Genomic DNA, 24284 nt, shown 5'->3' on the forward strand with positions numbered 1-24284 from the left:
GAGCCGAGGCTCCCGACGTCTGGGACTGGGGAAGAAGCCGCGCCTCGCGCGCGCGCGCGCGGAGAAACGGGTCCCCGGCCTTGGCGGGAAGGCGAGGTGCCGCTTCTCTAGCCCGCGCGGTCCTCCGGCGTCTCTGTGGTCCGGGGAGGGGGCGGGGCCCCACCGTGGGGCGAGAACGGGGTGGGGCGGCCCGTGCCTGGGCTCCGCCTCCCGCCCCTCCTCCGCCTCCTCCCCCTCCCCCGACTCGCCCCTGGGGAGGGGTGGGTGGGTAGGTGGGGATTCTGGGCGGGTGGCGGAGTCACAGTCGCTTCAGCCGGGCTGTGGAGAGGACGGACGCGGCCGGTACCCCAGGGAGGCGCGCTACCAGGGGAGGAGGAGTAGGAGGTGGAGAGAAAAAGACGCCCTCGGCCGGAGACCTCTAGAGGCTCTGACCCCAAGGGCCAAGGGACTGACAAGTTCCTCCACTTCGGCCGCCTGAAGAGGCCGTGACCCTGGAGGGCCCTGAGCCCACCCGCGCCAGGGGCCCCAGCGCCACCCGGGTGGCCTAAAGCGACAGTCTCAGGGACCACTGCGAGGTCTCCAGTTGCCTAGACAACGAGCCCGGGGTCAGAGCCACCACCCTTGCAGCCACCTGCCTCCTCTGCCGCCTCAGGCACCCGTCCCGGTCCCGTGAGTCCAGCCCAGGTGACATGACGGTGCTCTCTACCCCCAGAGCCTCGCGGGTGACCACGCTGAAGCGTACTGCCGTGGTCCTGGCCCTCATGGCCTATGGAGCCCACAAACTCTACCCTCTGGTGCGCCAGTGCCTGGCTCCGGCCAGGGGCCCTCAAGCGCCGGCGGTGGAGGGGGAGCCCGCACCAGACGTCTCCGGTGCCCCCGTGGCCTCAGCGGCCAAGGCCGGTGTCAACCAGGTGTTCTTGCAGCGGCTCCTATGGCTCCTGCGGCTGCTCTTCCCCAGGATCCTGTGCCGGGAGACGGGGCTGCTGGCGCTGCACTCGGCCGCCCTGGTGAGCCGGACTTTCCTGTCGGTGTATGTGGCCCGCCTGGACGGCCGGCTGGCCCGCTGCATCGTGCGCAAGGACCCTCAGGCCTTCAGCTGGCAGCTCGTGCAGTGGCTGCTCATCGCACTGCCTGCCACCTTCATCAACAGTGCCATCCGCTACCTGGAGGGCCAGTTGGCCCTGGCATTCCGCAGCCGGCTGGTGGCCCATGCCTACAGTCTCTACTTCTCCCAGCAGACCTACTACCGGGTCAGCAACATGGACGGGCGGCTTCGCAACCCAGACCAGTCCCTGACGGAGGACGTGGTGGCCTTCGCTGCCTCCGTGGCCCACCTCTACTCCAACCTGACCAAGCCGCTCCTGGACGTGGCTGTGACCACCTACACCCTGGTTCGAGCAGCCCGCTCTCGCGGGGCTGGCACAGCCTGGCCCTCGGCCATCGCTGGCCTCGTGGTCTTCCTCACGGCCAATGTGCTGCGAGCCTTCTCGCCCAAGTTCGGGGAGCTGGTGGCTGAGGAGGCACGGCGCAAGGGAGAGCTGCGCTACATGCACTCCCGAGTGGTGGCCAACTCAGAGGAGATTGCCTTCTATGGGGGCCATGAGGTGGGGCTGCTCGTGGGGCTGGAAAGCGCGTGGCTGGGGGAGTCCGGGGCAGGAAGGCCTGGGGCTGCCTGTGGCTGATGGCACAGGTGTGGGCTGGCCATGGGAGAGGGAGGCTGTGGACGACCAGGGCCGTGGGCAGCCCGGATCGGCACAGTAACGGAGAAGCAGGAAGGCTGGGTGGAGACTGTCCTGGGTCACTTCTGCTTCCTCTCCACCTCCCTTGTCCTGGCCTTAGGGCTGTGGACCCTAGTGATGGGAGACCCAAGAGCTCCCAGCTTGCCCCCTGCCTGCAGCCAACAGAGAAGGGGCTCCTGCCATCTGGGGGCAGGGATGACAGGATGCAGCCTGCTGTCTGGTCCCCTCCTATTCCCCCAGGCCCTTTGAAGCCTGGCGTCCGGCCGGGCAAGTGGGCATTATGGGCATGACTCAGCCCAAGCGGAGGTTAACAAGCAGCAGTGCTCGGTGTGTCGATCGGATCTCAGCGCTCCAGATCAAGCTTCTCCCCCCTCCGGAGCCCAAAGGCTGGCCTGGCTGCGGGCTTGGCTGCCTCCCCGAGGCCCCAGCCAGGGGTGCCGGGGCCCAAGCCGCCACTGCAGCAGGACGCACTTCCTGCCCTCCCAGCGGCCACCTTGCCCCCAGTGTGGCCGCCCTTCCGCCCAGGTCCCAGCCGTGCAGCTCCCCAGCAGGCTGGGTCAGCGGCCAGCCGGCTAGGGCCAGGAGCCGGGGCCTGGGAGAGGTTACTCCAGGCCAGTGCTCCGGCCCCTCCCCTCCTCCTGCCTGGGTTGCAGCTGCCTCCGGCTAGGTTCTCTGCGACTCTGGTTTCGGTTCCCCAGTGCTTCTGGGGGAGGGGTACAATGGCATCCAGCTCCTGAAGGCCCATGGATCCTCCCTAGGTCAGATGGCCTTGTGTCCTCGACCTTGTCTCATTGGCAGCCCATCTTATCAGGCAGGGAGGCAGGCTTGTCCCTGATTTTTTTTTTTTTAAGACTTATCCCTGAGCAGATGGGGGCATTCCCGGCTGGGCTCCAGATAAGGAGAGAAAGGGCCGGATCTGCAGCCGCAACCCCCGTCCTCCTCCCCTGTGCTCCAGGGACGCAGGGTCTTGGCAGGCAGCCGTGGCCCTGGGTGAGGCACTTGGCACATTCCCCGCAGCTACATTGTCAGCCCCAGCTGGCACTCTTGCCAGCTCCCAGCACGAGCCTGGATTGCCAGGGCGCTCAGAGTAGACGTGCTCACTTCAGGAACGGCAAAGCGATGCCCAAGACCTAGCTGGGGACATGGGAGGTGGGAAGAAGGGAGAATCACTAGCTCTTTGAAGGATTTCCTCTGGGTTAGTTTCAGGAAATAGCATGTTCATGGGGCAGATTCACCGGCGGGGGTGGGAGGGGCCTGATGTGCGTCCCCAACCTGTCTGTCAAGGCCTCGGGCAAAGGGCTGTGTGATGTGATGGGCCTTCATGGGTGGCTTGATTGCCCTCACTGTGCGGGCACGTGGCTCAGCCCAGTCCCATTGGCTGATGTCCCCATGGACACTGGCCCAGGCTCAGATCAGCAGGCTGGGGCAGAGGTAGCTGGCTGACTGGAGGGCAGACCGCCGAGTATTTTGCTATTCCTGGGATGTCAAGGAGAAGGGTTATTGCTGCTGCTGCTGCTGCTGCTAAGTCGCTTCAGTTGTGTTCGACTCTGTGCGATCCCATAGATGGCAGCCTACCAGGCTCCTCTGTCCCTGGGATTCTCCAGGCAAGAATACTGGAGTGGGTTGCCATTTCCTTCTCCAGTGCATGAAAGTGAAAAGTGAAATGAAGTTGCTCAGTCGTGTCCAACTCTTGGCGACCCCATGGACTGTAGGTAGGCTCCTCAGTCCATGGGATTTTCCAGGCAGGCATTCTGGTGTGGGTTGCCATTTCCTTCTCCACAGAAGGGTTATTAGACGGGCTCATACCAACACATCCAACCTCTTATTAGCCCGAGCACGGGTAGACTTTCTTAATAAGTCAAAGCATCGTTCACAAGAATTGGCTTTGTTTAATGGCTCAGCCTACCTGGTCCAAATGCCATGTCTTACCACCTCCAGGCTGTGTGAACTGGAGCAGGTCACTTTGCCTGTCTGGGCTACCACAGACAGGAGAATACACATACAATGGGACGTGGTGAGAATCAAGTCAAGAGTCAGCTATAACATGGTGAATTGGCAAAGGAAACTATTCCAGGCTGGGCAGCTCTTGTCCGTTGGGTAGGGAGACAGGATCAGAGCAGGCGCCCCTACCAAGCCATCCAGGACCCAATGGCCACCTGGCTGCGACTGCTTCTTGGACACTCCAGCCCATCTAACTGCTGCTGTCCCAGAGAGCCTGTTTCTCGCCCACTCTTTCTCCTGAGATGGCAAGTGGTGGCCAGTGCACAAGCAAGCAGGGCAGGTCCCCTCATGGCCTGGCTGGCGGGCTGGCATCCTCAGCTGGCTTGGGTGTGGGACTGTCCACTGGGGGTGATGCCTGAACGAGCTTGCTTGGGAGTGTGCCCTGCCGTTCACAATGGGAGGACACAGTGCAAGTTTGTCACCCAGAGGAACTGTGGGAAAGGAAAGGGAGGCCAGGGCCTATGGAGGTAGAGATGACCGAAGCACGTTCTTCGAAACCAGCTATTGCCTTTGCGTTTCCTGCACTCCCCTCCGCTTCACTCAGGGTGACCCCTCCGCAGTTGCTCAAAGAAATGGGCAAGGTGGCTGCCCTCAGCCCATGTTGAAAAACTCTCTGGGGCAGAAAGGGGGCATGGTGAACATCCCAACTGAAGAGACAGTGGAAAAGGGGTGGGAGCCTCAGAAATGAGGGGGTGAGCCCCTTCACTGCCGTTGTACCCCAGCTCTGCATTGTCTATGCCATACCTCTCCTGAGTTTGAGACCTGTCCCCCGTCCATGGTAACCCAGACAGGGAAAGTGACCTGCTCCAGCTCACACAGCCTGGAGGTGGCAAGAGGTATGGCATTTAGACCAGGTAGGCTGAGCCATTAAGCAAAGCCAATTCTGGTAAACAATGCTTTGACTCATCAAGCATGGCCCAGTCCTAAGCCCCGGCTCTCAGCCCCGTCATGGCCTTTGTATGCCATGGCCTGTGTAGCCTGGCACTCAGGGATGCTCGCTGTTGCCCCGGGGGACTGACTGCCACGCCTCTGAGTCTCCGGCACCCCTTCCCCACAGGTGGAGCTGGCCCTTCTGCAGCACTCCTACCAGGACCTGGCTTCCCAGATCAACCTCATTCTGCTGGAACGCCTGTGGTATGTCATGCTGGAGCAGTTCCTCATGAAGTACGTGTGGAGCGCCTCAGGCTTGCTCATGGTGGCTGTCCCCATCATCACTGCCACTGGCTACTCAGAGTCAGGTGAGAGGGGCCGGCCTTCTGGACCACTGGGCTAGGCTTGGGAGGGCCTGGTGCCCAGCTGGCCCACCTGCCTCTTCTACTGCTGGGGACCCCAGCTGGCACCCTCTTGGTCCCACTCAGCCAAGCCCAAGGATGGCAGTTCAGGAACACCCTTCAACAGGCATCTGCACAGTTGCCCATCTGGCCCTGTCTTGACCCATCTTGGCAGTGGGAGGATGGGGGAGTATTTTCAAGGAACCCCTTTCTGGCTCAAACCTGGGCTTTCCCATGCCCGCAATAGCTCTTGCAGGTTGTCAAGGGCAGGACCCTCTTCCCTGAGGCCTAGGGGACTGTGAAGGATTCCCAGTTTGTTCCTCTACCAGTTTGCAAGGAATTCATTCTGTTTGCAGTCTTCATGGTTGCCCTTCAAAAGTTAATGTGCATACTTGAGAAAAGTCTGGGTTAACCAATAGCTCCTCCTCATCCCAGCCCTTGCTTACCATACTTTGGAGGACCAGCCCACCATCAAGTTTGCCATGGCTTTATCGGGTCACTGCATGTTCAGATTCGCCCGTGAGTTTCTGCTTTTTTTTTTTGGTTCTCTTTCTCTGCAGTTTTTTCTAGGAAAGCCCTTCCCTGCAGGCCGGTAACCCTCCTTCGGACAGACGTCCTTCAGAAGTTCTTACCATGAGGCTTTTGTCAAGGGAGCTTGAGAATATTTTGTTGCCTGAAAATGTCTTTATTTTACCCTCCCCCCACCCCACGACTGAAGTTTAGTTGGATGAGGAAGTTGAGGCGGTCCGTTGGTCTCTCTTTAGCCCATTGACAACATCCCATTGCCTCTATTGGAAAACCTGCCATCAGCTTAACTGCTCTCAGCTGTGGTCTCCCTGGTTAGACTTTTTCTCTGCAGTTTCTCTGGGAGGAGTTTGCCCGTGTGTTTCCATTTATTCTGCTTGAAGCTTCTTGTATGTCCTGTGAATATCCAGACTGTTCCGTCACTCAGATTGCTTCCATCATGGAAAGTTCTCAGCTGTTCCCTTTTCAAATATTTGAATGAATTGAATGAATTCCTCTCTCGTCCTTTGTGCTCTTTCCTTCTGGCCTCTGTCTGCCCCATTCCCCACCTCGCACTGTCTGTGCTAAATTCTGGGAGGGGTCTTCGGATTTTCCCACTCACTTGTTGGCTAGTTTTCTCTTTGGCTGCATCTAATTTGAATTATTTTAATTTTCAATTTTGTTTCTGTAAAGTTCTACTTGATTCTCTTTTAAATAGACATTTGAAAATAGAAATTTCAAGCTGTGTTTGTCTGCTTTTCTCATCTCTCTGACTGCCCCTTTTCGGCCAGCTACCATACTAATCATGCTTATTCCAAGGTCTCTATCCAGCCATTCGAGACCTGGGTTCAATCCCTGGGTCAGGAAGATCCCCCTGGAGAAGGAAATGGCAACCCACTCCGGTATTTTTGCCTGGAAAATCCCATGGGACGACAGAGGAGCCTGGTAGGCTACAGTCCATGGGGTCACAAAGAGTCAGACACAACTGAGCCACTTCACTATTTATCCAGCCATTTGGTTGTCTGAATTCTTGAAAGTCTAAGCCAATTTCATCTTCCAACTTCCGGTCTTCTTTGCTCAAGGTCCTTGTGGGCTTAGCAAGCACTGGAGGGTAGGATTCCCTAGAGCACTCATTGACTTTGGTTTTAGCTGAGCTCCCAGGTAATGAACCGTTTGGAGGCCATTTCCTGTTAACTTCTCCACTTGGGGTAGAGGGGTTCCTGAACTTGGAAGTGATATTAATTTGAGCCCTAGACACATAATCACCAGTTCGGAGAGGAGACCTTGCATCTTGAGCCCTGGCTTTGTGACAGCAGCTCCCATCTCTGTCTCCAGGGACATCACAGGAGCACTAGCTGCTAGCTTCTCTTCTCACTCCTGGGAATTTCCCTCGCTTCCCTGCAAGCACAGCTCCTATGGAAAAGGTGTTGTATCTTGTGCAGTTGGGTAGTTAGAGGGTTTCCAGTACTATGTAAAGAGAGTGAGCCTGACGTGCACATTCCAGAACCAGAAGCATCTCTCGCTCTCTCTGTATCGGTGCCTTTCTCTTGGGGCTTCCGTACCCTCAGCTGTCTCTCTCTGCCAAGAGGAAAGATCTAGTTGGAGGCAGTCGTTGTTTCCACCAATGGATCTATTCAAAGGGTGGCCTTGATTTAGGCCAGGAGCATGGGAAGGGACCCAGGAGGAAACCAACCTGTGGTTTCTGGGAGGATGCGCCTGCGGCCACTTCCCTCCTCTGCAGGCCTAGGACTTTCTGGAGCCTCTGCCATGTTGGGCTTTGTGGGCAATTCAGAGGCCTCAGCTCCTGTGCCCACCTTCGTGGCCAGACTCAAGGAAGTCAGAGGTGTATCTGTTTTGTCCCTGCTGTGTCTCCAGTAACTGCAAACTGGAGAGCACTGGGAATGAGGTAAGGAGGCAGGCGATCATCAGGGGAAACAGATGTAGCTAACTTTGCCCTTCTGGCCTGCCGGCACCTCCAAGCTAGAAGGCCAGGGAGGGGCCACCTGGCCAGGAATAGCTGTTGAGTGTCTAGCTGCAGGCACTGAGGAAAGCGGCAGAGGGTTATGCTGTCTCCAGGGATGTACCCGCTGTTGCCAGGGTCCCCGCAGACCCTTCCCCTTTGTGTGCAGCCCCTTTCAAGCTCTCAGGACATCTGGAGAAGATGGTTTGTGTTCCCCCCTCCCCAGCCCTGCCTAGGACCACGATTGGAAGGAAGGTCTTGGATCTTAGATTCTCAGAATCGCCAGTCCCCTCCCCTGCCCAGTGCCCTGGATTCCTGGTGCTCTGGCCAGTGGTCTAGCATTGTCTACCCCCTATTGTACCTGCCCTAACCTTTCTGCCCCTTCCTACCCCACCCTCACCATCATCCTTGAGGGCTCCTGGCTCAGAACCGTTTATGCCCATGGATAGAGTTAACCTTCAGAGTCAGCCTGTTTTGCTTCCATCACCATTTAGAGAACATTTCTTGTATAAAAGCCTTGCCCCTCTAGGGGACCCTAGGATCAAGAGAGTCAAAGCCATGGACAAAAGAGGGTTGCACTGGGCAACCATAAGGTCTCAACTGAGACAGAAAAGAAAAAAGCAAGTCAAGACAGGAGCAGGCTCCTTTAGAGAAACAGTGGCATTGAGGATGGCCAGAGAATACACCATCAAGGGGAGAGATGAGGGTAAAACAGGGTCTATCAACATTTTTTCACATGTTTATTTGCTATCTGTGTATCTTAAGATGGAAACGTTTATTTAGATCCTTTGCCCACTGTTTGATTGGGTTGTTTATCTCCTTACTATTGAATTGACAAAGTTCTTTATGTATTCTGGGACCTAGGCCCTTATCAGATTCATGATTTGCAGATACTTTCTTCCAGTCCATAGGCTGTGTTTTCACTTTGTGGATGATTTACTTTGGTGCCCCCAACTTTTTCTCTTTGGTGAAGCTCCCCTCTCTGTTTTGCTTTTGGTGTCCTATTCAAGGAGCTGTACCTAATGCCGAAGTGCTTTCTTCTAAGAGTTACGTAGTCTTAGCTCTGTGTGCAGGCTAGGGCTCCTCTTTGAGTTTGTTTTTGTGTGTTGTGTGAGGTCGAGGTTCATCTTTGGCACATGGAGACCCGGTTGTCCAAGCACCATGTGGTAGAGGGACTTCCTCTCTCCCCTAGTGGGTCAGTTTTGATTTTCCACTGTCCTTGCCCCCTCCCCACCCACCCCACCCACCCCCACCATGTTCTGTAGACTCAGAGACAGTGAAGAAGGCAGCCCGAGCGATGAAGGAGGGGGAACTGGTGAGCGAGCGCACGGAAGCCTTCACCATCGCCCGCAACCTCCTCACCGCTGCCGCAGATGCCATCGAGCGGGTCATGTCATCCTACAAGGAGGTAGCCCCCGGTCCAGCCCATGCCCCACCCCTCCCCCAACCCCATTTGTGCCCTCTCCCCTCCACCCCTGCTGGCAGAGGCTAAGCCAGGATCACCCTCTCTGCAGGTCACAGAACTGGCTGGCTACACAGCCAGGGTCTACGAGATGTTCCAGGTGTTTGAAGATGTCCAGCAGTGCCGTTTCAAGAGGCCCGGGGAGCTGGAGGATATGCAGGCAGGGTCTGGGGCCGTCATGAGGTCTGGCGTCCGCGTGGAGGGGCCCCTGCAGATCCGAGGTAAGCTTGCCCTCCCCAAAGAGGCCCCACAGGTCCCAGCCCTCCCACCACTGCCTGCTGTGCCCTGGAGGGCTTCCTGGGCAAGCTGTGGTCCCCACTGCCCTCCTTCCCAGAGCAATAGCCCTGGCCAGGATTTCTCTTTGCAAAAAAGGTAGAGGGTGGCCCCTGAGTGGAGTAGGGGCTGGGGGGGCATGCTGTGGAAGAGGCCCCAAGCATTGGAGCTGGTGTTGGGGGGCACTGCAGGGCAGGAGCAGACATTGTCCCTCTCCCCAGCCCCGAGCACAGCAAGGGGCGCATGGTAAAGCCACACGCTGGCGGGCTGCCGGGAGGTGGGGACCCATGGAAGCCAGCAGAAGATGGGGGAGCACTCCACCCCCCTCTCTCTGCCTCACGCCCTCTCTCCAGGCCAAGTGGTGGATGTGGAACAGGGCATCGTGTGTGAGAACATCCCCATTATCACACCCACTGGGGAGGTGGTGGTGGCCAGTCTCAACATCAGGGTAAGTAGAAGGCACAGCCAAGCACCAGCCCAGAAGCTCGGGTGGGGCTGAAGCCAACCCTGAGGCCCTGGGCCTGGCCTTCTGCACCCGCAAGCCACCCGCAAGTCTCAGCCCTTAGGACCCAGCCTGGTCATCCTGCCTTGTGTTGTCAGTAGCCATTGACCCCAGGTCTACGTGGCAGGCAGCTGAAGCTGAAGGTGAAAGAGCAATGTGTCTACTTATTAGTTCTGGGGCAATGGAGTCAGAGCTGATAAAAGAGCCTTGTGATTACCAGGATTGGGCAAGAGTCACCCATAGGTTCCTGGCCATATTATTGCCAGCACCCCACACCCTGCCCCATGCCTGAGAAGCCCAGGACTTGGGGACTCTGGTCCAACTGTGTTCCCAGGTTGGTAGAAGCTCTTCCACCAACCTGGGCATGCTGTCCCACCCATCTGCTGCAAGAGGCCCCCAAGGCAGATAGGTGGTGGGCATGGCCTGGCCCCTTGGGAGAGCTCTCATCCACGATGCAGGCTGTCTGTGGACAGGACTCCCTGGGGGCCGAGAGCCACCAGTCACCCGTGTGCCTAGCCAGGGCTTTGGATGGAGTGATGGACTAAAGGGGCATTCTGGGGATGGGAGTCATTCATTCATTCACCTAATGTTCCCTGAGCTCCAGGCTGGGCAATGTAAACCAGAGGTAAATCAGGGAAGCCCTTAAGGGTCACAAAGAGCCTGGGTCAGATGGCTCTCCAGTTTCAGCAAGAACCACAGCTCACCAGCTCTGGGGGCAGAGAAGTCACATGAAGCTTCACCCAGGAGCCTCAGGGCAGGTGGGCAGGCTGCCAGCTAGAGGCTGGGCACAGAGCAGTGGTATGATCACCATTACCCCTGGGAGTAGTCACCTTTGGGAGATTGGGGTGCCGCTGACGGCCAGTTTATCCAGGTTGAACGGTTGCCAGGCAGGCCCAGGGGAAGCCCAGGTGGGCAGCTAGTTAGAAGGTGAGGTGAGGCGAGGGAGTGGGGGCCAGGGGCTGAGAAAGAGCTCCATCCTGGCAGAGCCACTGGTGGAGTTGGGCTCTGGTTAGGTTAGGGACGGGGAGCCCCCGGCCCTGTTCAGCCAGGTGATGGGGTAAGAAGGGCAGTAGCAGAGGTTCAGGGAAGGGGGCGAGGGAGACCGCCTGGGACACATGCTCTGGGATGGTGAGAGGACCGCCCTAGCTGGAAGGCCCGGGGTGTTGCGGTGAAATCACACAAGGTGGTGGGGGGGGGGATCGGGGAGCTGTGCCTTCAGTGCCATCCCCACCCTGCAGACAGCAGCACCCCCCAGATGTCTCCAGATCAGCAGATGTCAAGCTCTTTCTGGAGCCTGAAGCACTTGCTGCCCACATGGCCTCCGGGTGTGCTGGGGGGTACCGCTGACTGTTTGCTGGGCCATGGCAGGACAGGCTGTCCTGCTGTCCCCGTGGTCTCTGGCGTATGTCAGGGACAAGCCAGGGCCCTGCAGCTGAACCCCAGAGCCTGCCCCAGGGGCTCTGCCGTGCTACAGCCAGAGATGGAGGGTGGGTGTGGGCCAGGTTCAGGGTGTTCTCTGAGGCCGGCAGGTCAGCCACAGGTGAGGGGAGGGGGCCTGGGCCATGCCCACAGCTGCCTGCCACCCCCACAGGTGGAAGAAGGCATGCACCTGCTCATCACTGGCCCCAACGGGTGCGGCAAGAGCTCCCTGTTCCGGATCCTGGGCGGGCTGTGGCCCACATATGGTGGCGTGCTCTACAAGCCCCCACCCCAGCGCATGTTCTACATCCCTCAGAGGTGAGTGGCACCCCCTGCCCACTCTGATCCGAGGGGGCTGAGGGTGACAATAGGCTGCCCCTGGGGTCAGAGGGGCTGTGCACCTCCACCTGCCAGTCCCCTACCGCAACCCGCTGGCCCAGAAGCCTCACTGCCATGGGGCACGTGTGCACACGTGAGTGTGTCTGAGTCTGCCAAGGGGTGGGTGTGCCACACTCTGATCGGTCCCCCCCACCGAGGTGCCAGCCTTGCCTCCATGGCCACCCGGCTCTCCTGCAGGCCCTACATGTCCGTGGGCTCCTTGCGCGACCAGGTTATCTACCCCGACTCGGTGGAAGACATGCGCCGGAAGGGCTATTCCGAGGAGCATCTGGAAGGCATCCTGGACATCGTGCACTTGAACCACATCCTGCAGCGGGAAGGAGGTAGGGGAAGGGGTATCCCCACCCACCAGTGCCGCCCCTGCCTCCCTCCTAGCCTCCCCCACCCCGGGGTGAAGATGACCCCAAGCAACGTGCAGGAGTCCAAAGTGCAGTGGAGTCAGGAGAGCCTCACCCTGGTGGAGGACCCACAGGAAGCACACAACTCCAGACAGCCTGAGCATGGAAGGAGCCAACCCTGGCAGGGGCATCCAGAGGGGCACTGTCTCCAGGCGGTGGGCTCAGGGGCAGGCAAGGCCCCCTCGGGCCAGGCAGGGAATGCACAGGTACGTTAGGCATTTCAGTGAGAGGATGGAGCCCAGGTGTGGGCAGGGCAGCCTAGCATGTGCATGGCGACAGTGGAGGTGGAGGGGACGCCTGCCCTCCCATGTGTCTGCCTCCAGCCTGGGGCTGTGTCCCCTGGGAAGAGACCACAGGAAGGAGGGACAGGCCAGTACTCGGGGGCCTCTCAGGTTGATCTTTAAATGCCCACGGTGCCTAGAGGAGGGTAGGGTGGCCCAACTGCCAATTTTGGGATTTCTGTACTGAAAGCCGAATGATAGAAGTCAGAGTCCTGCCTTGGCCACTGAGGGGCAGCTTAACTTTGAGCCAAACCTGACCCCTGGACATGCCCTCCACCTGTAGAAGGGGCAGGTGCTAGTCTCAAGCTCAGGGCTGACAGGTGTCATCGCCTGTGCAGAAAGGGGCCGCAGACAGTGGATTCAATGGGCCGGCTTCTCTGGGGCCCCTGGTTGCCATGATCCCTGAAAAGCTTTATCCTCAGCTTCCTCCTGGCAATGCGGAGACCCGGGTTTGATCCCTGGATCGGGAAGATCTCCTGGAGAAGGAAATGGCCACCCACTCCAGTATTCTTGCCTGGAAAATCCCATGGACAGAGGAACCTGGTAGGCTCCAGTCCATGGGGTCACAAAGAGTTGGCCACAACTGAGCGACTTCATTTCACTTCTCTTCCTCCTGGCCTGCTGGGGCCCCTTTTGCTCACCCTGGGAGCGCTCCCCTCCACCTGGGCTCCACATGTGCCCCTGAGTGCCTGGGGTCCCCGAGGCTGGCTGTTACACCCTGTTAGCATCGAGTTCAGCTGTGAGTAAGTAACAGAACTACCCACCAACAGTGGCTCAGATCATTTACGAGTTTATCTTACTGGGACATAAAAGTCCTGAGGAAGTCAGGCCACAGTTGGCAGGGATTGCCCCACCCCATAAAGGCCCCTGGGTCACTGCTGTATGTGGTCTCCATTCCTGAGGTCACTTCGCAGTCCACAGTGGATGCTATCACATCACATATCCTGGGCCATAGGATAGAGGTGAGGTGGGGGCAATCACTGAGTAAATGCTGTCTTTTAAAGAAAGTTTCAGAAGCTGCCACATGTGTAACACTTAAACGTACACCCCATTGGCCAGGATTCAATTCTGTGGTTAAACCTCCCATCGGGCCAACTTGGGCATTGAAGTGTTTTTTTTTTTCTGGTGGGTGGCCACATGCCCTACCGAAAGTTCTAGTTCTCTGGAAAGAGAGTGGAGGGAGCAAGCCAGGAGGCGTTTCTCATGAATCACCCACTTCCCTCCTCATCCAAGGAACTCTCCTGAGCCTTGCTGACATGCTTCTCACTGGGACACACAGGCCTCATCCCAGTGGGTGAGAAGGTTTCCAGAGAGACCCCCAGAGCCATTCTTGGGGCTCTGCCTTGACTGTCTGCTGCCCACTGGCACTTCATTAGCCCCATTAGGTCCTGTGTGATTTTGCTGGCACCAGAAACTGGGTGGGGCAAACAACAGAAACGTATTGTCTCCCAGTCGTGGAGGCCGGATGTCCATGATCCAGGCGTGGGCAAGGTCGGTTCCTTCTGCTGGCCGTGAGGGAGGGTGTGTTCCAGGCCTCTCTCCTGGGATAGGAGAGGCCGTCTGTGCCCTATGTCTTCACGTCATCTTTCCTTCGTGTGTGTCTGCATCTCCAAGTGTCCCCTTTTATAAGGACACAGTCCCATTGGATTAGGACCACCCTCGTGACCTCCTTTTAACTCAGCCACTCCTAAGAAGACCCAGTGTCCACATGCGGTGGGTGGCATCCTCAGGGCCTGCGGGTGAGGACTGCCCGGTGTCTGTTGGAGGAAATGTGTGTAAATCTGGACCGAGTCCTTTTGGACTAATACAGGGTCCGCAGACGTCCCCAGTGGCCGACCTTTCCCTGCCATATTCTGCTCTCACTTGTGTCTGTAGCCCTTTGAGCAACCCCAAGCCTTCCCACCACACCCACCATGCCCGGGTCCTTCTGCAGATGCTGCCCAGCTCTCTTGAACTGAACATCAACCCTTGTCCTGTGCCAGGTTGGGAGGCCGTGTGCGACTGGAAAGACGTCCTGTCAGGGGGCGAGAAGCAGAGAGTTGGCATGGCCCGCATGTTCTACCACAGGTGAGCTGCCAGCCTCCCAGTCCCGGGTGCTTGGGCTCCCTCGGGCACTGGGAGTTCCCCGAACCTCTTTCCCTGGGACCTCCTAAAGCGGGGAGAGCAGAACTGCTCGGAGGCCTGGCCCCAGTCCTGGGGGCCTGGCAGGACTGGGGGTCAGGCTCCCCGCCTCCACCTGAGGGGCTGGGACCAGCCTGGGGCATTGGCCCCAGAGGCCCACAGCCTCACCCACGTGGCCACACCCCCAAGGCCCAAGTACGCTCTCCTGGATGAGTGTACCAGCGCCGTGAGCATTGACGTGGAAGGGAAGATCTTCCAGGCGGCCAAGGACGCAGGCATCGCACTGCTTTCCATCACCCACCGACCCTCCCTGTGGTAGGTGTGCCCTCCCTTCCCACAGGACTCTGGCCAAGGGTCCTGGCGGCCCGCTGAGTGCCTCCTCCCGGTCCCTCTCCTGACGCAGGAAGTACCACACCCACTTGCTGCAGTTCGACGGGGAAGGTGGCTGGAAGTTCGAGAAACTGGACTCGGCTGCCCGCCTGAGCCTGACTGAGGAGAAGCAGCGGCTCGAGCAGCAGCTGGCGGGCATCCCCAAGATGCAGCGGCGCCTCCAGGAGCTCTGCCAGATCCTGGGCCAGGGCCCTGGGGCCAACCAGGGTGCTGCCACTTGACCGAGGGCCCTGGCTCTCTCTTACTTGGCCCTTGGCCCCCCTCCACCCCCACCCCAACCCTCGGATCACGTGAAGGAGACAGAGAGCCTGCGCAACCCAGCCCCATGCCCCCCCACCCCCCGCTGCATGCTTCACCATCCTCCCAGGCCTCCCAGGGGACCACCTACAAAACCTGTGCCCCCTTCCTGGGGACCTGAGCGAGGGGAAGGGAGAGCAGCCAGAGGTGCACCCTGCTGCCAGCAGCAGCCTGGGCCTTGGAGCCCTGGGGTTTGCCAGGCAGCACCTCCCAAGGCTGCAGCTCATCACTCTTGGCTTTGCAGTCCCTCGGAGACATCATGGTCCATGCCTCTATTGCCATCATCCCAGGGACCCAGCAAGGCTCCCATCCCCTGGGATGCCCTTTTTGCTGTAAAAACAGCCAAGTGAGACCCTCAGAATGAGACACAGCCCCTCATTCATGGCCCCCCCTCCACCCGTCATTCTGTAGAATCCACAAGGAAAAGAATTGCACAGCTTTTCCTACCGAGCCATAATAAGAATGTAGCCCCGTCCCTCCCTGCTTCTCCAAGCTAATTTATTGGATTCCTGTTTGTAGACATCTCCATTGCCAGCGGGAGCACCCGGTCAGCCAGCCCCTGGCCCGCCCACCACCCCACCAGCTTACACTGCCAACCACCAGAGTGTGGGTGGGGGAGGGCTGGCCCCAGGGGTGATGGACCCTGGGGCTGCCAGGCATGAGGGCACCGTGGTGCCCAGTCTAGTGCCAAAGAGGGGTCAGCAGGGAAGCTGTGTCCACAAAGGCAGCCTCGACCTGAGAGGGAGACCCCCACTGCCGCCATGCCGCCGTGTGCCTTTTGGGCCCTCAGCCCTGGGGTCAGGGAGCCTCCCTGAGTTCCTCAGTAAAGACCCGCCGTGGAAAGTGCACTCTTGCCTCCCAGCCTCTCTGTCCACATGGGGGCTTGATTGGGGGAGAGGCAGGAGGGGCAGCTGTGGGCCTGAGTGAGGGGCAACCTTGGTGGCCCACCTGCAGCCAAAGATGCTGGCCTGCACATCCTCTGGACCCGGCTGTGGCAAGGAGGCATCTGTAATATCTCCCAAAAATGATGTTTAAGCCCAAAGAGGACCCTGGACCCTGTGCCAGGGAAGAGGAAGGGGCTGAGGCCTGGTCCATGCATGAAAAGCTTCGAGAGAGATATCAAGCAGCGGACTGGTGGGAGACACAGAGGAACAAGAGTCCTGAGCCAACCAGCCCAAGGGAAGCGGGACATGGCTTCCAGACCTTGTAGGAGTGGGAGACGCTTGTGCCACATGCCAAGCGCAGGGGGAAGGGAGGGGCCAAGGCCTTGCTTAAAGAGCTTGGACTTACTCTGGAAGCAGGATGGAGATAACATGGGAGCTCTGCTTCAAGAGGCTGAGTGGAGGGAGGCAAGAACACCACACCTGACCCTTATCCCCTGCTGGTGGGGCCGGAAACGGGGCAGCCATGGTGGGCAAGAGGATGGTGGGTCTGGGAAAGCTGGGCACGGAGTTCCCACGTGACCCAGAACTTCCACTCAGAGGTTTAGACCCAGAGAATGGAAACTAGATGTTCAGTCATAAACCTTTACACATGAATATTCTTCACAGTACTGTTGATGGTAATCCAAAGTGGAAACAACTGGAATGTCTACCAACAGATGAATGCACAAGCAAAATGTGGTCTCTCCATACAATAGACTATTATTCCACTTACCAAGTAGACCGATGGCTGCCAGGAGCTGGGGAGTGACTGCTGAATGGGCTCAGTTTTCCTTTTTGGGGGTAGTAAGAATGTTCTAGATCTGTAGAGGCCATGGTTGTAGATACTGTCCATCTGCTAAATGCCAACAAAGTATGCACTTTAAAAGGCATGCCTTTATGTGAATTGTACCTAGAAAAATAGATGATATAGACACTGATCCTAAAGAGGTAGAAGTGATGGATGACCGATAGATAATAGAGATGATAGATTGATGATGATGATGGGTGGATGGATGGATAATAGGTGGAGGGATACAGAGAGACATAGATAAGGAGCACACTGCTTGACAACCCAGGCTGGATGTGCTGAGGCCTGAAACCCCAGATGGATTAGAGAGTAATTAGAAATCAACAGGGGGACTTCCCTGGCAGTCCGGTGGTGAAGGCTCTGCACTTCCACTGCAGAGGGCCCGGGTTCAATCCCTGCTTGGGAGAACTTAAGATCTCACATGTGCATGCCACACAGGGCAGCCAAAAAAATAAACGGATGGGAGTGACACAGCTCAAACTCCAGGGCAGGAAAGGGGTGGGGTGAGACTCAAGGTGATGGGTGGCCGGGTGGGTGGTGGCACCTGCTGAAGAAAGGACAGGTCAAAGAGAAGGTGCTCTGCCCAATGACTGCTTGCTGGCCCTGGGCCTACAGCCCCGGCAGAAGGCACGACTGGAGGTGATGAGCAGGCAGTTGGCACTAGGAGGGTGCAGCTGGCTGAGAGCTCCAGGCTGGAGGTCCTCTGAGGGGGCATTGGCCAGCAGAGAAGCAGCATGGGCAGGAGGTGCCTTGGTCTCTTATCTGGGAAACAGGAGGCAGATTGCATTTTATCTGAGATTTGAGGTTAGGAGTTGTTCCTGATCCTGGGAGAGCTAACAATTCAGAGGTTTAGGAGTCGTTCCCCTGTCTCTTGCAAAGATTATGCAAGTTGTCCCTACTTGACAATAAACCCTTTTTTTTTTCAACTTACAAAGCCAGAATGGTTCTGTGGTCTGCCACCAAACCCTAATTGATATCGATGGAAAGAGACATACCCAGTGAATATCACTCAAAAGGAAGTTAATGGAAAGAAGTTAACTTTGGACAAAGGGCACAAATCATTACTAGAAATTCAAGAGGTTGCTGCCCAATGATTAAAGAAGTAATCCATTGAGAAGCACTAACCATTCTGAAGGTGTGTGTGTAGCTGCCTAAAGACAGAGCCTCAAATGTACATCAAACAAAAAAAGTAGCAGGAAAAGGAAAAATTAATAAATTAGTAAATTCACCACAGTAAGTCACACTACCCCTCACTCCAATTGGTAGCTCAAGCAGACAAAAGGGGGAAGAATGTAGCACCAATTGAACAAGCTTGATTAACAGATACACGAAAACTAGGGAGTACACACTTCAAGTTCACTTTGAACACTACTAAAACCCACCATGTTCTCAGCCACAAAACAAATCTCAACAAATACTAGAATGAGCATCACACAGAGCATGTTCTCAAACTGCAATAGAATAAACCCATAAATGGATGATAAAGCTAAAATGAAGTCCTCCCACATTTGAAATTTTAAATTTACAGTTAAATTTAAAAATACACTTCCGAATAATTTATTTGGTCCAGAAGAATGATAATGAAAATCTAAAAGATGTTAGAACTGAGTGACAATGAAGACGTGCAGCATGTAGCTCAAGTAGGACTTATGAGGAAACGTCCAGCTCTAACCTGAGGGAGCTGAACCCCGACACAGGAAGTCAGAAAAACCGCAGCAGAATAAACTCAAAGAAAGCCGAAGGAAGGAACTCACAAAGACAGTAGAAGTTGATGAAATTGAGAAAAAACAAAGATAAAACTAAAAGTTCTCTGAAATTAGTAACATAGATAAGGCTCTGTCAAGAAAGACGGGCTTTCCTGGTAGCTCAGCTGGTAAAGAATCCGCCTGCAATGCGGGAGACCTGGGTTCGCTCCCTGGGTTGGGAAGATACCGTGGAGAAGGGAAAGGCTACCCACTCTAGTATTATAGAGAATACTGGAGAATTCCATGAAGTGTATAGTCCGTGGGGTCGCAAAGAGTTGGACACAATTGAGCGAGTTTCACTTTCACTAACAAGAATGAAAGGAGAGGGTATCCAAATAAATGATGTCAGGAGGGAAAAGAGGTAGAATCACAGCTGCCACGTCCCTCGCCAACGTAATGAGAGGGTCTGGATAAAGCATGGAAGCGTGCACACCTGTGTAGCCCCTGAAAGGTACTCCTTTTCTGTGGTACATTTATTCCTTTTTTCACTTGTCATCCCCTTACCATCACTTTTGCAGTATTTTGAGAAAGCAGAACTAATTTCAAAGTACCGGCCTTTGGTTTTGTTGAAAACAGCATTGAGAGGCAGCCGGCAGCAGAGGCTGGTTTCCACAAGAATTGGAAGCACCAGATAACTCAGAAGAAATACTGTGTGTATGTGCATGTATGTGTGTGTGTGCGTGTATGTGTGTGTGTCTGCATGTGTGTGTGTGTGTGTGTGTGTGTGTGTGTGTGTGTGCTGGGGTGGAGAACAGGAGGATCCATTGAGAGTCTGTGTAAGAGGCTACTAGATCATATGTATTTCAATTATATACATAAATTATATATATATATATACATATATGTATATATAAAGCTGCTAGATTCTCACATCTTTGTCCCACCTCATGCAGAAGAGCTGACTTTACTCTCTGGTGAGTTAGAAAAGGTCTGTGGAAATGCAAATTAAAGTCACAGTGATATATGGAATTTAGAAAGATGGTAACGATAACCCTGTATGCGAGACAGCAAAAGAGACACAGATGTATAGAACAGTCTTTTGGACTCTGTGGGAGAGGGAGAGGGTGGGATGATTTGGGAGAATGGCATTGAAACATGTATAATATCATATGAAACGAATCGCCAGTCCAGGTTCGATGCATGGTGCAGGATGATTGGGGCTGGTGCACTGGGATGACCCAGAGGGATGGTACGGGGAGGGAGGTGGGAGGGGGTTCAGGATGGGGAACACGTGTACATCCGTGGCGGATTCATGTTGATGTATGGCAAAACCAATACAATATTGTAAAGTAATTAACCTCCAATTAAAATAAATAAACATATTTTTAAAAAAATAAAGTCACAGTGAGGACTTCCTTAGGGGCCCAGTGGTTAAGACTGTGCTTCCAATGCAGGCAATGTGGGTTCAGTCCCTGCTCGGGGAAGTAAGATCCCATATGCCATACAGCACAGTCAAAAAAAAAAAGCCACAGTGAGATATCGTTTTAGTCCCATGCACTGACTGACAGAAATGAAAAAGGCAGAGGAGAAGGGGGCGACAGAGGATGAGATGGTTGGGTAGCATCACTGACTCACTGGACATGAGTTTGAGCACACTCAGGAAGATAGTGAAGGACAGGGAAGCCTGGTGTGCTGCAGTCCATGGGGTCCCAAAGAATCAAGGCTTAGCAACTGAAAAATGACAAAAAGTCAGACAATGCCACGTGTTGGCAGTGATCTGGAGTAGCAAGAACTCATACACTGTGGGGGAGATATAAACTAGTACAATCACTCTGGAAAACAATTTGGCATTATCTAGTAGAATTGCGTGAAAAATCTCATGGACAGAGGAGCCTGGCAGGCTACAGTCCATGGGGTCGCAAGGGTTGGACACGACTTAGCAACTAAACCCCAGTGGAATCGAAGATGTACATATTTACAACCTGACAATGTCACTCCTGAGTGTATCCTATAGAAAGTCTTTCACAAATACACCAGATTATGTGTACAGATCATTCACAACTGCCTTATTTATAATAAGCAAAAGCCAAGGGAAAAAAAAAAGTAGGTGTCCATTAACAGGAGAACAATGTTACAGTCATATGATGGAAAACTATTCAGCAATAAAAATGAATAAACTCTAGCTATATGTTTCAAACTTGGGTTCATGTCACTAATGTAATATGAAACTAAAGCAACAAGTTACAGAAAAATACATCCAGTATGACCCCATTTATATAAATTCCAAAAATATAAAACCAAACTATGTATATTGTTTAAGGATTATCCATATTTGGGCCAAGTACAAAGAAAAGTAAGGATAGCGCTTGCTTCTGTCAAGGGAGGAGGAGGGTATATGGGGGCTTCAGAGTCACTGGTAATGTTGCCCTCCAGTTGACACTGGGGACATATGTGTAGTAACAGGATACAATGAACAGAGTAAAACGGCCTCCTACAGAATGAGAGAAAATATTTATGTCATATAGCTGATAAAGGGTTAATACTTAGAATACACAAAGAACTCTGACAACTCAACAACAACAGATCAAATTACCTGATTAAAAATTGTGCAAAGGACTTGAATAGACATTTCTCCAAAGGTGATATACAAATGGCCCACAAGCCTATGAAAACATACTCAACATCACTAATCATCAAGAAATGTAAATCAAAACCACAATAAAATACTTCACACCCATTAGAATGGTTACTACTAAAAAAAACACAGAAACCATCAAATAGTGGCAAGAGTGTAGAAAAATTAGAAGCCTTGCACACTGCTGATGGGATTGTAAAGTGGTGTAAGCTGCCATAAAAAAAAAAAATGGTCTGGAAGTTCTCCAAAAAAGCAAACAAAACTACCAATAGCATTCCCACTTCTGAGTATATATCCAAAAGAACTGAAAGTAGACCTATATACATAGCCATGTTCTATTCACATGCAGCACTATCCACAATAGCCAAGAGGCAGAAGCAAGCTGAATGTCCGCTGACAGATGAATAGATGAACAAAATGTAGTCTATATGCAAAATGGAAGGGAATCCAACCAGATGCTATAACATGGGTAGCCCTAGATGACATTATGTTATGTGAAATAAGCCAGTCACAAAAGAGAAATACACGATTCCACCTATGTGAGGGCTTCCTCAGTGGTTCATAGGTAAAGAATCTGCCTGCAATGCAGGAGCTGCAGGAGACACAGGTTTGATCCCTGGGTCGGGAAGATCCCCTGGAGAAGGAAATGGCAACCCACTCCAGTATTCTTGCCTGGAGAGTCCCATGGACAGAGGAGCCTGGTGGGATATGGTCCTTGGGGTTGCAAAGAATTGGACATGACTGAAGTGACTTAGCACATATGCACCTAGGTGAGGTACCTAGAGTAGTCAGATTCATAGACACAGAAAGTATAATGGTGGGTGCCAGGGGCTGGGGAAAAGGAGGTGTGTTTAATGGATATAGTATTTCAGTTTTGCAAGATGAAAAAGTTCTGGAAATCTGTTTCATAACAATGTGAGTATACTTAACACTGCTGCTGCTGCTAAGTCACTTCAGTCGTGTACTGATACGTAAACAAAAATGGTTAAGATGGTAAACTTTATACAATGCATTCTTTTACCACAATACAAAAAATTGACTCAAAAAGAAACAGAAAACCTGAACAGTCCCACAATTATTAAAGACACTGCTAATTTAAAATGTATGAATAGAGGTGCTGGTGGCTGCAAAAACAAGGAAGGCCTAGATCGTTTTATAGATGAATTCTACCAAGCCTTCAAGGAACTGATAACCCTTGTATTAGATAATTTGTTCCAGGGAACAGAAAAAGAGGAAATGCTCCAAAAACAGTAACAAAACCAATCCAGCCAATACACCATGACAAATTTGAGTTTAGTCCGAAAAACACAAGAGTAAGCATTTCTTTGAAAGAAGGGTTTAAAATTACAAAATCAGTTAACATAATTTACCGCATTAACTGATGAGAGGAGGAAAATTCTATCATTGATCGACTCAGTCCATTCAGGAAAAATATTTGATAACATTCATCATATGGCAAACTAGGACTGGAAGGGAACTTCCTTAATCTCATAAAGGTGTCTATAAACACCCCCTGCAAGCATCATAATTAATGATGAAATCTTAATAATATTCTCTTTGCTTCCATTCAACCTTGTACTGTCTAGGGAAATAAAGTGAGAAAAAGAAATTGTACTTAAAAAGACTGAAAAAAAAACAAACACTCATTCCTTGTGGAAGCTATGATTGTGTAAGTAGAAAACCAAGAAGAGTCCACAAAAAAAGAATCCAGAAAGAATTATTAGACTTCATGCAAGCATTTATGAAATTACTTGATACAAAATCCATATACCGGAAGTAGACAACCACTTCCCTGGTGGTCCAGTGGTTGAGACTCCACTCTTTCAGTGCCGGGTTCGATCCCTGGTCAGGGAACTAAGATCCCACATGACACATGGTGTGGCCAAAAAACCCATCAAAATCCATACACTGAAGTCCACTGTGTTTCCTTTGTTGTACACCTGAAACTAACACAATATTGTAAATCAGCTAACTTCAATTTTTTAAAAACCAGTTGTGCTTCTATGTACCAGCAACACAGTCAGAAAGTGAATTTTTTTAAAAAGATACCATTTCTAATGGCATCAAATAATAAATAAATCTAACATGAGATGTGCAAGTCCTTAGGGGAAAATGTATTCAAATGATGTTAATAAGTAGAGAGAGGTGTCATGGTTAGAGATGGAGAAATGATATTTTAGAGGTGATTAGTCTAGAAAGGGATTCAAAATTCAACAAAATCTCCATTTACTGCTCAAAAAAGTACCAACAGTTTTTCCTGGAACTTGACAAGCTGATTTGAAAATTCTAAAACTTTCTATGGGCAGGGGGAAGGACGGTCCTTCCAGTCTTGAAATGCAGAGACATCTGCATTTTTTTTTGTCTCTGCTTCCAGTCTTAGTGTCCAGAGACCCTTGCCCCATCACTCTGCCAGCAGCCTGCCCCGCCCAGAGATTATAGATCCCACCCTTCTAAGCCCTTCCATTCTAGGCCCCTTCTTGGGCATTTGGCCTTCCGCCTTGGAGATGAAAGTTGTAGACGGAGACGACTCATTGAGCACCCACGCTCCAAATCTGCTGGACGTCAGGTTCTGGGTGGCTCACCTCCCTTGACACCCTGGTCTCCCAAGTTTCCTCCTGTGACCCTCACTCACCCCCAGAGCTCATCACCCCAAGCCAAGCTTCTCAGGCTAAGACCTCACCGGCTCCATTGGCCACCTTCTTCTGCCTTGTGGAACCCCAACCCTGTCCTCCCCTCCACTGGCAGTCCTGTTCTCTAGGGATCTCCTGGGTTCTCCTGCCTTCACCACCTCAACCAACTTGATTTCAAGGTTGGAGGAAATGCTCTGTGGGCGTGTCAACTGCAGGCTTGGCCTCAGGCAGATCCCCTCTCCCCTGCTGCCCAATGCCTGCTTCCTACTTCAGGGCCTCATGGCCTGATAGTTAAGGGTAGCGGCCCATGGTTGACTCTTGGCCTGGCCACTTACAAGCCATGTGATTTGGTGCAAGTTCCTTAACCTCGCTTGCCTCAGTTTCCCCACCTGTGAACCAGGGAAAATAACTGCAACCCCCTCCAGGGTAATTGGAAGGACTGAATGAATTCACATACACCAAACACTGAGACCAGCCCTTGTTCACTGGAGGACAACAGTAGGGGTAAGACCATGTGGTTCAAGGTCAGCTGAAACCTCACTTCCTCTGTGAAGCTCTCCATGATGCACTTGTTGCTATTGTTCAG

The 24284-nt window shown here is 53.5% G+C and overlaps 1 protein-coding gene across 4 annotated transcripts; it reads left to right on the top strand.

Annotated features, from left to right (window-relative positions):
• Positions 1-342: 342 nt before the first annotated feature.
• On the top strand, positions 343-15793 carry ABCD1 (ATP binding cassette subfamily D member 1). Of its 4 annotated transcripts, XM_068962152.1 has the most exons (11): positions 343-1604; positions 4798-4973; positions 8134-8162; positions 8789-8883; positions 8990-9158; positions 9564-9658; positions 11304-11449; positions 11708-11853; positions 14192-14276; positions 14520-14645; positions 14734-15793. In XM_068962152.1, the coding sequence occupies exons 1-11, from the start codon at positions 690-692 to the stop codon at positions 14939-14941; spliced, it is 2190 nt and encodes a 729-aa protein (XP_068818253.1). In that variant the 5' UTR covers positions 343-689; the 3' UTR covers positions 14942-15793. The 4 variants fall into 4 exon arrangements, with proteins under 4 accessions (XP_068818253.1, XP_068818252.1, XP_068818254.1 ...); XM_068962151.1 differs by lacking the exon at positions 8134-8162 and having other exon boundaries at positions 4798-4978; positions 8741-8883; XM_068962153.1 differs by lacking the exon at positions 14520-14645.
• Positions 15794-24284: the final 8491 nt, after the last annotated feature.

This window comes from Capricornis sumatraensis, chromosome X (assembly GCF_032405125.1).
Source record: "Capricornis sumatraensis isolate serow.1 chromosome X, serow.2, whole genome shotgun sequence".
Classification (NCBI taxonomy): Eukaryota; Metazoa; Chordata; class Mammalia; order Artiodactyla; family Bovidae; genus Capricornis; species Capricornis sumatraensis.